Source organism: Archocentrus centrarchus, chromosome 10 (assembly GCF_007364275.1).
Source record: "Archocentrus centrarchus isolate MPI-CPG fArcCen1 chromosome 10, fArcCen1, whole genome shotgun sequence".
Taxonomy (NCBI): Eukaryota; Metazoa; Chordata; class Actinopteri; order Cichliformes; family Cichlidae; genus Archocentrus; species Archocentrus centrarchus.
In genome coordinates this window covers 26,956,100-26,970,562 of record NC_044355.1, presented here as the reverse complement: position 1 = coordinate 26,970,562, position 14,463 = coordinate 26,956,100, and the positions used below count along the sequence as shown (strand labels likewise).

Below are 14,463 nucleotides of genomic sequence, written 5' to 3'. Positions count from 1 at the left end.
TGCAAAATAACCACATGGGTGCACTAAATGGCTTCAAAGATGAGCTAAATGAATTAAATGAATAAATTAAAAACCATAAAACTCCCAAAAACATGATGAGGATTCATGCAACTTAGATAAATTCAAGTTTGTAACATTTCCAGTGATAAAAATGTATACCAGTTTAAAAGAATATGTAATCAAACATTGAACAAATTTCTTTAGTGGCTGAAATAATCTTTGGTTTTATCCCTCCTTAATCACCAATGTGGCTCATTTCTGGATGGTTTTGTTTTTTTCTTTTCTTTTTTCTGACCAGTGGAGCTCATTATATTCATTTTACCTTAAGATAACACTTTGCATTTCTATGTTTGCTCTAAACCAAAAGAACTGGCCTTAATGTGAGGGCACTTTTCTGTTTGGCTGCGTTGGTATGCAGAGAATACATGAAGTGATGCCAGAGGAGGGTTTGTTTGTGTTTCCTGAAATCCACAAATGATATTTTCCACCAGGTCTGTGTGTGTGTGCGTGTGTGTGTTCTGTAAGGATTGTTTTACTTGCTAACATTGGCAGTAATGTGTCTACAAGAAGTCGGGAACATTATTTATATGATGTAACATTATGATTGATGCACTCTAGAGCTTTGTGTCACTAGTGTAGGTCATGCAGATCTGACCTCAGTTCACTTTTATCATCATAACGGTGAATTTCACCTAAAACTGACTCCAGGCTGAAAGAGTTCGTGCTAGGATTTCATTTTCTTTTTTTAAATTTATTGTTTAATGCACCGTTTTTCAACCTTTTTTGAGCCAAGGTACATTTTTTTTCATTGAAAAAATCACAAGGCACACCACCAGCCAAAAATGGTAAAAAATTATACTCTGTAGCGTATATTAACAATATAGTCATTCTCATCAAAGTGTCTTGAATAGGAATCAAATAAACACAAAGAAAAAAGTACTTTATCATCTTTTGTATTTTTTCTTTCAAATAAAAAGTGCAATTTAATTAACAATATAACCATTCTCATCAAAGTGTCTTGAATAGGAATTAAATAAACACAAAAAAGAACTTTATCATATAATATATATATCTTCTTTCAAATAAAAAGTGCACTTAACATGTCCACTTCAAAAACACAGCTTGAACATAACAAATACCACAACAATGTGGTTACCACTGAGGCAAGAAGAAGATCTGGCGGAGAGTGGGTGGCACCACTGGTCCTTGTAAACTGTAACTGGATGAAAAACAGGTGTGAGCAGCTGAAGAGCGGGACCAAAACTCCACCCTGCTGGGGGGAACCTGCCTGTGGAAAGGCTCTAGCTAGAAAAGGACACGGCAACACTCCGTACCATGACACTCAGTGCTCCTTTCAATTTTGACCAGCCGCGGTTTATTTACAAGTTGGCCACATGCAAATTTGTTTTTCTTTTGCTATCCCCATGTCACTTTGTGTTATTTGAAATAAGACAGAACATCTATAGAAGTCACACAGGAAGACATGCACCTGAAGTCATGAGCCTGCCTAAATTAAATGTGTCACAGTCCCAATAATTCTTGTGTGCATGAATCTAATCACTGACAATGTAAAGATAATGCACAATAAGAGTGTTATTAAGGTTAACTAGGGGATAACTGGGCCCGACTGACCTGTGTTCAGTATAAAAATGGTGGGTATCTCAACGCTCTGTAATGTCTTTTTCTTTTGCTATTTCCCAGTCTTAATCTAGTATAACTGTCACAGATATTAGAGCTGAGTAGGTTTTTCTACATTAAACATTAAAACCACCAAAAGGCCAAGCCTTCTAGTGATTAAGATGAGACTTATACCAATAGTTACAAGTTTGTTTTTGTAGTTTTTGTGACCAAACTTAAACAAACACCATAACCAAAAAGTGAGGAAATAAAAGTATAAATGACAACTGAATGCAAAAAGGATATTTGACTTGAATACAATGTATGCCCACCTATACACACAAAGATTTACAGTTTACCTATAAATATTAGATTAGATTCAACTTTATTGTCATTACACATGTACAATACAAGGCAACGAAATGTAGTTTAGCATCTAACCAGTAGTGCAATAAGCAGTAGTTAAACAGTAATGGAATATAATGAATATGCTTGTGAGTATATTAATGTGAATATATTCGAGGTATTATAGACATACAGTTAAAATATAAAAGATAAGGTGCTTATACATATATGGAAAAATTTATCATTTAAATCTCAATATGAGATAGATGTATTTATGTGCACATTTAAATACAAAATGTGCTAAATGAGTAAAACTATGATAATATGCAATATACAATTATACAGTATATTGCATATTAAACAATATCCAGCCACAAAGGCTGCAGGCTCTTATGTGATTTGTGTCATTTGCAGCACAAAAGCAAAGCAGTTGTTCCTTCACTTTAGTCTGCAAGACACTTCCTCCTTTGAGACAACACAAGTCCCCTGCAAAATGAAACAAGCCTGCAGAAAGGAGCAATTAGATAAACTCTGCAACAAATCTGCCGTGAATTTTCTGTATTGAACCACCAATACCTGGAACCAAATTCCTTGTATGTGCAGCATACGCCCAGGGCGGCATGACTCCCCGTCCTTCTCCGCCCTACACCACTACTGCACTCGTGGAGTAATGGGCGCCCTCTGCCTGCTGTGCGGTGCATGTAGCTTTCTGCCACGGCCTGACACAGAAGGAAAGGGGCACGCGGGGGATTTTCTTGTCTCGGTTGCTGAGCCTAGAATGAATCTGTGCATCTGAAAGCTGAGAGCTGCCGAGAAATAATTAAAATAGCTGAAACATAATTTGCTGAATCAGCTGAAAAGCAAAACGGCTCAAAACGGGCCTATTCCAAAAAGCAGGTTTACCTAAAAACTCCGGGTTTGTGAACCCTAAACTTCCGGAAACTGTTCCAGAAAGAGCGCTAACTCCGACTCCGACTCCGTTACCATGGTAACTCTGTGACCCTAACCTGCTGCTGGCAGGTTTCATCCAACAAACTGAGTGTCTCTCTGACCCCTCCCCTCCCCTCCTGCTGCACCTGAGCCACCAGCATTCCTACAGTTCTGTTACATGTTGACCGATTATGCTGCTATAACAGTGGATCCGACGCACCTCAGATCAGCCAGAACACTTCCGTTATTTCCCACGTGTTTTTCAGCAACTGGCTCATTGGACTTTTGCCACGTGACATTCTGAAAAGCGCTGTTAGACACGCCCCCTTTGCTCGACACACCCCTCGGGGCTTTAGAACCAAATGTAACCTTACTGCATAAGACAGCAACATTCCATTTAGAATGTTCACCAACAAAAGGTCAAAGAATCAAAGAAAAGAACCCCAAATCCCTTAAATAGAAGTAACAGAGAAATTTTAAGACACACGTTTTCAGTCTCCACATCAGTTTGGTCAGTTTGCTTGTTCGCTGCATTCAAACATTCAGCATCAGCTACAAATCCTCTGGAAGTATTTGAAAACATCTTCATCTTTAAAAGAGTAATTGTACCAAGATTTCTAAAAAATGTCTCAGCACCCGGAGCAGAAAGATTACGCTGGAGCTCTTCACTGCAGTGGTGAGCTAAATGCCCCAGAAGACACCGAATTCCTCAGAAGGGCATTTGATCGCCTTCAGAATGAAAACCAAGACCTGCACAATATGATCAAACAAATGCAGGAGGAGAAGTTCAGAGACATGAAGGCGCAAAACAAACACTCTGGAGAAATTTCCCAAGAGGACCAACAAATGCAGTTCAGGCCCCAAGAAATGGAGGCGCTGAAATACAACCTCCAAGTCATGGAGGAACGATATAACGAGGAGATATACAAGTTCCAAAACCTGGAAGCTCAACACAATGACACACTACGCAAGTTTCAAGACTTGGGAGAAGAACATGAAGAGGTAAAATACAAACACCAACAACTGGAAAAAAACTATGATCAGGTACTAGGCCAACTCCGACTGCTGGAAGAAGAAGCTGAAGAGTCAGAAAACAAGCTTCTTGAATGTGAGAATAAAAATAACAGTTTGAAAATAAAACTTGATCAAACACAGCAGGAAAAAATAGAAATACAAGAAGAGAAAGAAGAACAGGAAGCTCAACACAATGACACACTACGCAAGTTTCAAGACTTGCAAGAAATTCATGACCAGACACTGTACCAACTCCAACAAAAGGACACACTTGCTGCAGAGACACAATACCAGCTTCAAGACGTGACAGCAAGATATGAAGAGACACAAGACGAACTAAGAAGCTTGGAGGCCATGCACAAAGAGACACAACACAAGCTGGAGGAGAAGACCAGAGAGCTGGAGGCCCAAAATAAACACTTGGGAGAAGAACATGAAGAGCTAAAATGCAAACACCAACAATTGGAAAGAACACACAAGCAGACACAATACAAACACCAACAACTGGAAAAAAACTATGATCAGGTACTAGGCCAACTCCGACTGCTGGAAGAAGAAGCTGAAGAGTCAGAAAACAAGCTTCTTGAATGTGAGAATAAAAAGAACAGTTTGAAAATAAAACTTGATCAAACACAGCAGGAAAAAATAAAAATACAAGAAGAGAAAGAAGAACAGGAAGCTCATCATAGAGAGATGGAGAGCAAACTCAAACACATGGAGACAAGATATGACGAGGAGGTGTCCAAGTTCCAACAGCTGGAAGCAGCAGCTAAAAACACACAACACCAGCTTCTCGAAAGTGAGAAAGAAAAGGAACGTTTACAAGTCAAACTTGATGAAGCACTGCAAAGAAATGCAGAAATGCTACGAGAGAAGGAAGAAAAAGAAGAACTGCACAGCGAGATGCAGCATGTTCTTCAAGACTTTGAGCAGAGAAATACTGAACTCCAAGTATTTCTTGATGAGCTCAAAGACAAAAATGTTGCAGTGGAGGCAGAGAAGATAAATTTGGAGAAACTCTGCAATGAGATGACATGTAAGCTGCAAGAAATGATGGAAAAAAATACACAACTGCAAGGACTCTGTGACATAGAACAGAGCAAAAACAATGAAATGCAGAAGGAGGCACAACAATGTGAGAAAATGCATAAAGATATGCAGTGTGCACTTCATGAAATGCAGATGAGAAATGAGCAGTTGCAAGACATGCATGACAAAATACAACAAAGCAATAAAGACATGCATGAGGCGAAGAAGGCGCAGGAAGAGAAAACTGTAGAACTGAAACAAAAGCACGCAGACAGTGAGAAAAAGTTGGAAGAAGTCGAGAAAAGATGCAGCCAACGTGAAGAAGAGAATGAACAACTCCTTACTGACGTCAAAAACCTCATCTTACAAAACAAAGACTTACAGGAACGCTGCCTGAAAAAGAAGAGAAGACGTTTCTGGTGTTTCGGCTGAAATTCTTAACCTGAAGAACAACAGCCTGCTCTTCCTCCACCCTTTATCCATCTCTCTTCTGATTTCTTCACCTTTGAATTGGCCACAACATTCACCAGCACCATATCCTAAACAGTGATATACAACTAAATATGTCATTGAACTTATCAGTGGTAGGTTTAACACACCATTCCTCTTTTCCATCACGCCACCCCAACCGGTCGCAGCAGACGGCTGCCCCTTCCTGAGCCTGGTTCTGCCCGAGGTTTCTTCCTTTTAGAAGGGAGTTGTTCCTTGCCACTGTCGCCAAGGGCTTGCTCACAGGGGATCATCTGATTGTTGGGGGGCTCTTTAAACAAAGCACTGATGAGTTCTCTGGCATCAAATATGAGACTCAGCAAATATGTAAATACATGATGAATCATGTATTTACATATTTGCTGAGTCTCATATTTGGTTGTATATATAATTTTATATGTGTTTGGTTGTATATATATATATATGTGTGTAATTAATAAGACATTGATATCAAACAAAAAATTAAAATAAAATAAAAAAACAAAAACAAAATCTGAGTATCTGTATACATTTTTTAATGTATAGTGTAAAAGAATTCATGTTTTATGGTAAAATACTGGCAGCTGTCACAATAAAAGTGTGTGATATATTACAGTATCGCCCTGCAACAGGCTGGCGACCTGTTCAGGGTGTACCCTGCCTCTCGCCCTATGACAGCTGGGATAGGCTCCAGCCCCGCCCCCGCGACCCTTAACAGGATGTGCGGAAGCGAATGGATGGATGGATGGATATTACAGTATCTTATTGCAATAACTAGAAAAAGCATTTCCTGCAGAAACTGCAATGTGATTGCTGTATTCTGAAAGACTGGAGCTGAAATGCCTAAAAATGTTTAAAATAGCTGAAATTTAATTTGGTGAAAGAGCTTAGATAGTTGAAAATGACAAAAAAGAAAAAGAAAAAGAAATGCAAAACAGTTGAAACTGTCAAGAAATTTCCTAAATTGATTTTGATTTGCGGAAATTGGTGTAAAATTGGGAGAAACTTGGACCTGAAAAGCATCAACAGGAAGAAGACCTGAAAACCATTAAAGATGTCAGTAAACCCAGTAATGCCTGGATGATAGCTGAAGGTCTTGGAACCGTTTAAAGTTCAAATTGTTTTCTCTGGCTCAAAGTATGCTGAAATAGTTGACTGTTAAAGTAGGATGGATTTGAAGAGGAAGCTTTCCTTTCCTCACTCATTTCAGAGGCCCCAAAAATTCATAAAAAGCTAAAGAAAGAAATAATTATATATATATATATATATATATATATATATATATATATATATATATATATATATATATATATATATAAACAACAGGCCACATATATGTACTCTGGCCTGTTGTTTTATCTCTCTTGGCACAGCGAATCAGTCGAGCTATGGCTTGAATGGCTTTGTGCCATGAGGAAAACTTTGTCAACTTGTCTGATAAACCTTTCTTCTCTGTTTTGAGCGTGTTTAGTGCATGTACCCTTTTAACCTCTGGATCTCCGAGTGGTACGTTCATGTCAATCTCTGCAGCTGGTGGGATTTCTTTGTTCCACAGAAACTGTGGCCCCTTGAACCAGTCTGATGCAATGAGCTCACTTGCACTTGAACCTCTGGAGGCAATATCTGCCGGATTTTGCTCAGATGAAACATATCTCCACTGCTGGGGGGCGCTGTTGAGCCTTATCTTTTGAACTCTATTGGAGACAAATGTGTGAAAACGACGTGCTTCGTTATTGATGTAGCCTAAAACGACCTTAGAGTCCGTCCAGAAATACTCGTCAATCTGTGTCAATCCAAGCTCATCCTTTAACATGGTGCTTGCAGTAATGGAGACAACAGCAGCTGTCAGTTCGAGTCTTGGTATTGTTGTTACCTTAATAGGAGCAACTCTGGTCTTTGCTGTAACTAAAGCACAATGCACTTTATCATCTTTGCTTATATGTCTTAAATATGAGCACTGACCATAACCACACAAGCTTGCATCAGAAAAATGATGCAACTCTGTTTTTGCTATTTGGCCAAAGTCTTTAGGAACATAACAGCGTGGTATTGTGATTTTCTCCAAATTCTTTAAATCAGCTTTCCAGTTATTCCACACTGGCTATAGTTCACTGGAAAGGGGATCATCCCAGCTTGTGCCTTGTTTGCATGCCTCTTGAAGCACTCTTTTGCCTGAGAGTATAAAGGGGGAAATGAATCCCAATGGGTCATAAAGAGATGCAACCATAGATAGGATGCCACGCCTTGTAGCAGGTTGGTCGTTGGGAAGAAAGCGAAACCTGAGTGTGTCTGAGTCTATGTGCCAATGAATTCCTAGTGCTCTTTCAAGTTTAGAGTCATTAAATGCCAGGTCACATGCTTGCTGTGGGGAGGCACGTTCTGATGGTGGAATGCTTTCCAACACTGTTTTGTTGTTACTCACAAACTTGTGTAGTCTGAGGCTGCCTGATGCACAGTGTGTCTGAGCCTCCTGAGCTAGCTGAATAGCTTCCTCGATGCTTGCCGTGCTTGTTACACCGTCGTCCACATAGAAATCCTTCATTATGAACTGAGATGCAAGGGGAAACTGTGTCTCATTTTCATTTGCAAGATGTTTTAATCCATAATTGGCACACCCTGGCGAGGATGTGGCGCCAAAAAGGTGAACCTTCATTCGAAACTCCTGAGGCTCAGTGTCCAGGTTGCCATCTGTCCACCATAAAAATCTTAAATAGTCTCTATCTGCTTCATACACATGAAATTGGTGGAACATTTTTTCAATGTCACACAACAGTGCAACTTGATGCCGTCTGAATCTGATTAAAACACCATTTAGACTGTTCAACAAATCTGGCCCTGACAGCAAGTGATCATTGAGACTGTTACCTTTGTATTTTGCTGAGGCGTCGAAAACTACTCTGAGTTTGTCTGGTTTTTGGGGATGATATATCCCGTGGTGGGGAATATACCACTTTTCTCCTTCCTTTGCTTCACTGTGCACTTCCTCAGCATCACCCTTCTCTGTGACTTCACTCATAAACTTTACATATTGCTCCTTGTACCTTTGGTCTTTCAACAGCTTGTTTTTGAGGCTTTGAAGTCGCACAGTGGCCATTTGCTTATTGTCTGGTAAGTGAGGTCTCTCCTTAAATGGAAGTGGCATTTCATAATGTCCTTCATTGTTTTTGTAAATGCCTTCCTTCAATGTATTCAGAAAGAGAATGTCATCCTGAGACACTGATCTGTTATCCTTGTTATCATCCTTAAAGTCAGACTCGAGAACCTTGAGTGCATCAGCTGGGGTCATTAAAGGAAGCTCTTTGACTGTGACTCTGTGACACACAGCAGACATGGTAAAAGAGTCACTGTGGGATGATGTGGGTCCAACAATACTCCAGCCCAGTGCTGTTCGGACTGCATAGGGTTCGTTCTCTCCTCCTAAGATTACCTGCCTTGGAGCTAACGCCTTGGAGCAATTGTAGCCAATTAAAAGCCCAACTTCACATTCTAGTTGTGGAGGAATCTCGTTCACTATTACCTTAAGATGATTCCACTGTCTTGCCGTTTCACAGGAAGGAATGTGGGAGCGATTAACTGGTATACAGTCTTTAGTGTAAGCAGGAGGGAGTTCAATCATTTCTGAGGAGTTGTAGCCTCTCACCTTAAGACCTAAGACATGTTCACTTGGCACAACAGCCTCTTTACCAAGCATTGTAGTGAGCCTTAACCTTATTGGGGTGGACTTAGCCTGGAGATCATTAGACACATCTTGGTCAATGAACACCGTGTCGCTTTGGGTGTCTAAGAGTGCATAAACAAGCCTTTCTTTACCTGGTTGTTGCTCTGAAGAAACCCATACTGGTATGATCATGGAAGTGCTTACACATTGTTCATTGGTTTCTACATTGAGTGACAGGGTAGTTGCAGCCTGTTCTGTGTTGGTCTGAATTGGGTTTGTGGCTGATTTAGCATTGTCGTAGTTGAAGTCATGCAGACAGGTAGGGTGTTTTTTCTTACACATTTCACATTCAAGTCTGTAACGACAGTCCTTTGCACTGTGTCCGGGCTTGAGACAGCCGTAACAAAGCCTTTTCTCTTTTACATATTTCCTTCATTCCACAAGTGATTTGCCTTTGAACAGGGGGCAGTTGTGAAGTTTGTGTCCGTTGTCTTGACAGAGCATGCATGGTAATTTAATGTTTGACCTTTGTTTTGTGTTTTCTGTCTCTGTTACCACCTGTGTGTGGAGAACACTGGAGGTGAGCCTTTTTTTCTTTCTGGTAACTTTTACCGGTGGTTTTGGCGAAGTCTGTAGAGTGGAGAGCCTGAAATGATGTGATTGGATTGCATAAGATCTCTGCTTCAGAAGACATGAACTCAGCAAAGTCCCTTAAACTTGGAAACCTTCCACTTTCTTTCATGCTCTGAGTGGCTTGACGATTCCACCTAGCTGCTGCCCAGTTTGGTAACTTCTGAACAAGCTTTTGGTTCTCCTCACAATCATTGAGAATGTTTAAACCTTCTATGTGGGGCATAGCTTCATGACATGTTTGAATGAAATCAGCAAATGCTCTAAACCCTGTAGAGTCATTCGTTTGTATCTTTGGCCATTTTGCGAGCCTTTCTCTGAACGCCTTCTGTACAACAAATGGATGTCCATACCTTTGGTTGAGGCGTTCCCAAGCATCCTTGTATGCGTCACTGTCGTTTCTGTAGAAGATGCCATCAAGCATTTGTCGAGCTGAACCTCCTATATATTTCTTTAAGTAGTGCAGCTTGTCTGCGGGTGAGATGTTCTTTTTATCAACGAGTGAAATAAATGAAGCTTTCCACTCGATGAACTGTATTGGGTCACCTGTGAACGTGGAGGGCTCTGGCATTGGCAGTCTGTTCATGGCGACACTGTCCTGTAATGCTTGGGCTAAGTAAAGGATGTTTGCTTGTGGAGGTGAGTAGGATACAATGTTACTGTTAGTGACTTGAATGGGAGCAGAAACTGTGGGGGCCTTCTGAGCTGGTCTGCTACAGTCAACATGAACACTGCTCTCACTCTTTATCTCCTGATCATAAGTTATCAGTCTAGCTCGTGCAGCCTTTAACTCCCTTTCAGACTTTAGTCTCTCTAACTCACGTTTCTGAGATTCAAGCTCCTTTCTCTGCCTTTCCTCTAAAAGTTGAATCTTTTCCTTTTGTTTTTCTTCTTCTAATAACACCTCATACTCTGCTTCCTTGGCTGCTAATTCAGCGGCAGCCTCTGCTCTCTTTACGGCTACTACTGACCTTGAAGAGTTTGACTTACTGGCAGATGAGGCTTTACTTGAGTGAGTGACCGATGAACTGTAAATGGATTGAGCATAGTCTGGTTCAAGAAGCTCGCGTAGGCGTGTCTTCACTTTGCCGCTGTCATAGTCATCTATGCCTGAGAGTCTTTCATGTGCAACCTTGATAATGTCTTTTGTGACTGCTTCACATGCATCTATAAGTCGCCTTGTGTCACTACAGGGAGTAATGCTTTCCCTAATTTCTGCATACAGCTTTATGACATTGTCTCTTTCTTTCTCTAAGATGTCCATGAGTGAGGCAATTTCACTGTTTGTTATGTCTCCTTTTAACTGCTCTCGTGTTGTACGTATTTGTTTTTTCCATTGATCATAGACTTTCAGAAGTCGTTTTCCCCTTTTATGGGCCTCCTCCTCCTGATATACTTGCAGTTTTTCTGTAGGCCTCCTTTGACGAACGGAGCATGGAGGCTCCTCTTCCTTGTTCACCTGGAGGTCCTCTGTGGACTCTGTTTCCTTTTCAGATATTTCCATGCTGAAGATAGGGCAATACAGTTGACCATCAGATCCCAGAAGACGTTGATTGAAGCCGTGGAGCTGGAACCTTGTAACAGCTTTCGCTGGGACCTCGGTGCTGAGCGCGGGTTGAGCTCTTCTCAGCTTGAGGCGAACTCTCACTCAGCTTGGGTCAAGCTCTTACTGTAGCGTCCCGGTTGAAAAGATGGTCTCTTTAACTGATGGTTCACGATCCTTTTATTTGAAATGCCTTGCACGTGAACACACCGTAAGAGCTACAAAATATACAGAATAAATATACATTAATAACTCAAACAGTATGTTGCCTTCAACCTTTTCTTTCGCCTTAAATCACAACCTTTTAACATTGTTTTCTATTATTTCCTGCACCATGAAACTAAAACGCGATATGCCATGTTCCAACATTCTATGACCTTACACAACACAACACGGAAGCTTGTAAACCTTAGCATGACTAATTTACATGAGCACCCTCTAGTGGATGCGAACGTAATTGCAACACTTAATAGCAATCTGTATGCTTCGTGAACTATAACTATATATGCATTGACACAACAAAATGCAAATACCAACCTTGTTCCCTCATCAACCAGGTGCTGAGCAACCATTGAGAGCTTAAAATTATGCCTTAACAATTCTTTTCTCCGTCCTTTACCGTGGAGTGCACCTTCTCTCTGTACACTGGACTTCGCGCTACTGCTGCAGTTTGCGACAATCGATTTACGGCCTTGTCGTTTCAAAATAAAAGCATTAGCGGCGTTACTGCTGCAGCAGAATAACAAACACTCACTAATCAATTTACCATAAAGAAAATATCAGGTCAGTTACATGATGTGTTAAAACAAATGGACCATAAACTAACAATAGATTTTTGTAATCTAATATTTAATTTTGAACTCTGGGGTGAGATGTATGTTGATGATCTAAATGAGGCACACAATGCATTTTTAAATACACTGAAAATAAGGATATTGACCTGGTTAGTTAAGTAGTGGCACTGCTTCAGTTGCAGATGCTCTCTTGCATTCCTGGATGTTTCCAGCTTCAGGAGTGCACCTCATATAAAACCTAAAGTCTGAACATTAACATTAAATTTCACTTTCGTTCTCTGAAAAAATTGGAGTAACGTGTGTTGAAGACCATTTTTAGAATGTTACCTTTAACCTGAAGCAAGTGAGGCAGCACTCGGTGAAGCTTTGAGGCTCATTTCTGTGTCTTTGTGAACTGTAGGAGAGCTGCACACTGTTAAAGCTGTTTATTAAGAAAACATGAGGATTTATGCATTAACCTTCTGAGGTCCGAGTTGTCACCAGTGATAACCCCACAACTCAATAGACCCAAAAATGCAGGACCCGAAAACAGTTCTGTAGTTAAAAGATTTCATTCAGTGCCGGAAGGAGCAAACAGGAGCTGGGTTGTGTTGGGGAGAGAGCGGGGGAAGACTCCAGGGAACGGGGAGCCACTCTGGGAAGAGAGAGGGGGAGGTTAAGGTCTGTTTTACTGTATCCTTTAAGCAGAGGTGGGAAGTAACGAAGTACAAATACTTCATTACTGTACTTAAGTAGATTTTTCAGGTATCTGTACTTTACTTAAGTATTTATTTGTCTGACTACTTTTTACTTTTACTCCCTACATTTTTACACAAGTATCTGTACTTTCTACTTCTTACATTTTCAAACAGACTCGTTACTTTTTAACACGTCAGAGAAGTTTGCATTTCCGGTCAGTGCGCCGTCAAACATCAAACGATCTGAGCCTAAACGGAGGAATAATAACACATAAGAGACAATCGTACTGGCGTATCCTCCATCATCGGGGCTTATCTCGTACAAAGGGATTAAATACGCAAACCCATATAATTAATGTATCATTTATAGCGCTATTATCAGGGGTTACAGCGGGCCGGACCGAGTCCGTAAGTTGCGCTGCGGCACATAAACAGCTTAGCTAGCGCTACTGAAGAGGAGCGAGCACGAAGGGAGTAACGTGTGGCAGGTAAATGCAGCGTTTCTAAATGCTCAACAAATATCAGCAAACACACAAAGTGTGTGCAGTTTGTTACACAGCTAGCTAAAAGAAGAGCTGCTGTATTTCAGGGAGAGCAAAGAGAGAGAAGTTCACTCAGAGATGGAGAAAGAGGACAGGAGAGGAAGAAGAGAGGTTAGAATTAAAGGAAAGGACTGGAAAATAAACTGAAGTATGCTGATGTTGTGTAATTCAAAGATTCTATGAAAATACTGCAGTTTAGGTTAGCTTGTTGTACTGTATTTACAGTAAAGCTCTGTGTTGGACTGGAGCACAGTGTTTGTGTTCATGGTCAGAGTTACAGGTTACATCATTGCAGCAGAGATGAGTCTGAATCAAAGCTGCTGATGCTGAGATTCATTCACTGAATCCAACATTTCTACAGCCTGTATGCTGTCAGTGTAGGGGATGGAGATCAGCTCAGATAGCTGTGAAATACTGGGTTACATCTTTGTGAGTTCAGTTCATCCACACAGAGCAGTAAACCTCAGAGCAGCAGCAGCAGGTCAGCTGATCACAGTCTGCACACCAACATCATTTACTGGAGCTCACAATAGAAAGCTGTGATTCTTCTCCCCATGCAGAGCCACTACAGCTGATCTTAGGGTTCCTCCACCTTCTGAATCCCACTGTAACCCCTGAGTATCCTCATGTTGGTGTTTAGGTGGAGGCACAGTCACCCTCTGCTATGGAGGACACAGAGAATAGAGCTGTGTTTAAATTGCCTTTCACAGTTTGTGTCCTACATAACAGTTTCAAGCTGAGTGCATTCATTAGGATTAAAATTTAGATTGGAATAACGTTTGTATTCTCATGTAATATTATTTTATATTATTACAATAATATATAATGAGGTTCGGTTAGTTTTACACAAAAATAGCTTGTAGAAACATCCTCCAAAGAACTACTTTTACTTTCTTACTTTGAGTACATTTCAGAGCCTGTACTTTTTTACTTTTACTTAAGTAGAGAAGTTGAACCAGTACTTCGACTTTTACTAAAGTATTTTTTAACATAAGTACTTGTACTTCTACTTAAGTACAGAATGTCAGTACTTTTGCCACCTCTGCCTTTAAGCAATGTAATTGGTGTGAGCAGAATTGCCTCAAGCTTACTTTTATGTCCGGGAGGTGGTTGCTCGAAGAGGGGGGAACTGAGGTGCTGCGAGGGTCCAGAGGTTACCAAGAGTGAGAGGGCGAGCAGGCAGACAGGAAGGTGATGACCAGATTGTGTCCAGGTG

At 40.7% G+C, this 14,463-nt stretch overlaps 1 protein-coding gene across 1 annotated transcript; it reads left to right on the top strand.

Annotated features, from left to right (window-relative positions):
- The first annotated feature begins 3,516 nt into the window (after positions 1 to 3,516).
- On the top strand, positions 3,517 to 10,961 carry LOC115787226 (tropomyosin-1, isoforms 33/34-like). Its single transcript, XM_030739811.1, has 2 exons — positions 3,517 to 4,495; positions 10,948 to 10,961. The coding sequence occupies exons 1-2, from the start codon at positions 3,517 to 3,519 to the stop codon at positions 10,959 to 10,961; spliced, it is 993 nt and encodes a 330-aa protein (XP_030595671.1).
- The last annotated feature ends 3,502 nt before the right edge of the window (positions 10,962 to 14,463 follow it).

What these genes read in the sequence shown, in the direction of transcription:
- LOC115787226 (XM_030739811.1), top strand. Translation starts at nt 3,517, where the DNA reads ATGTCTCAGCACCCGGAGCAGAAAGATTACGCTGGAGCTCTTCACTGC.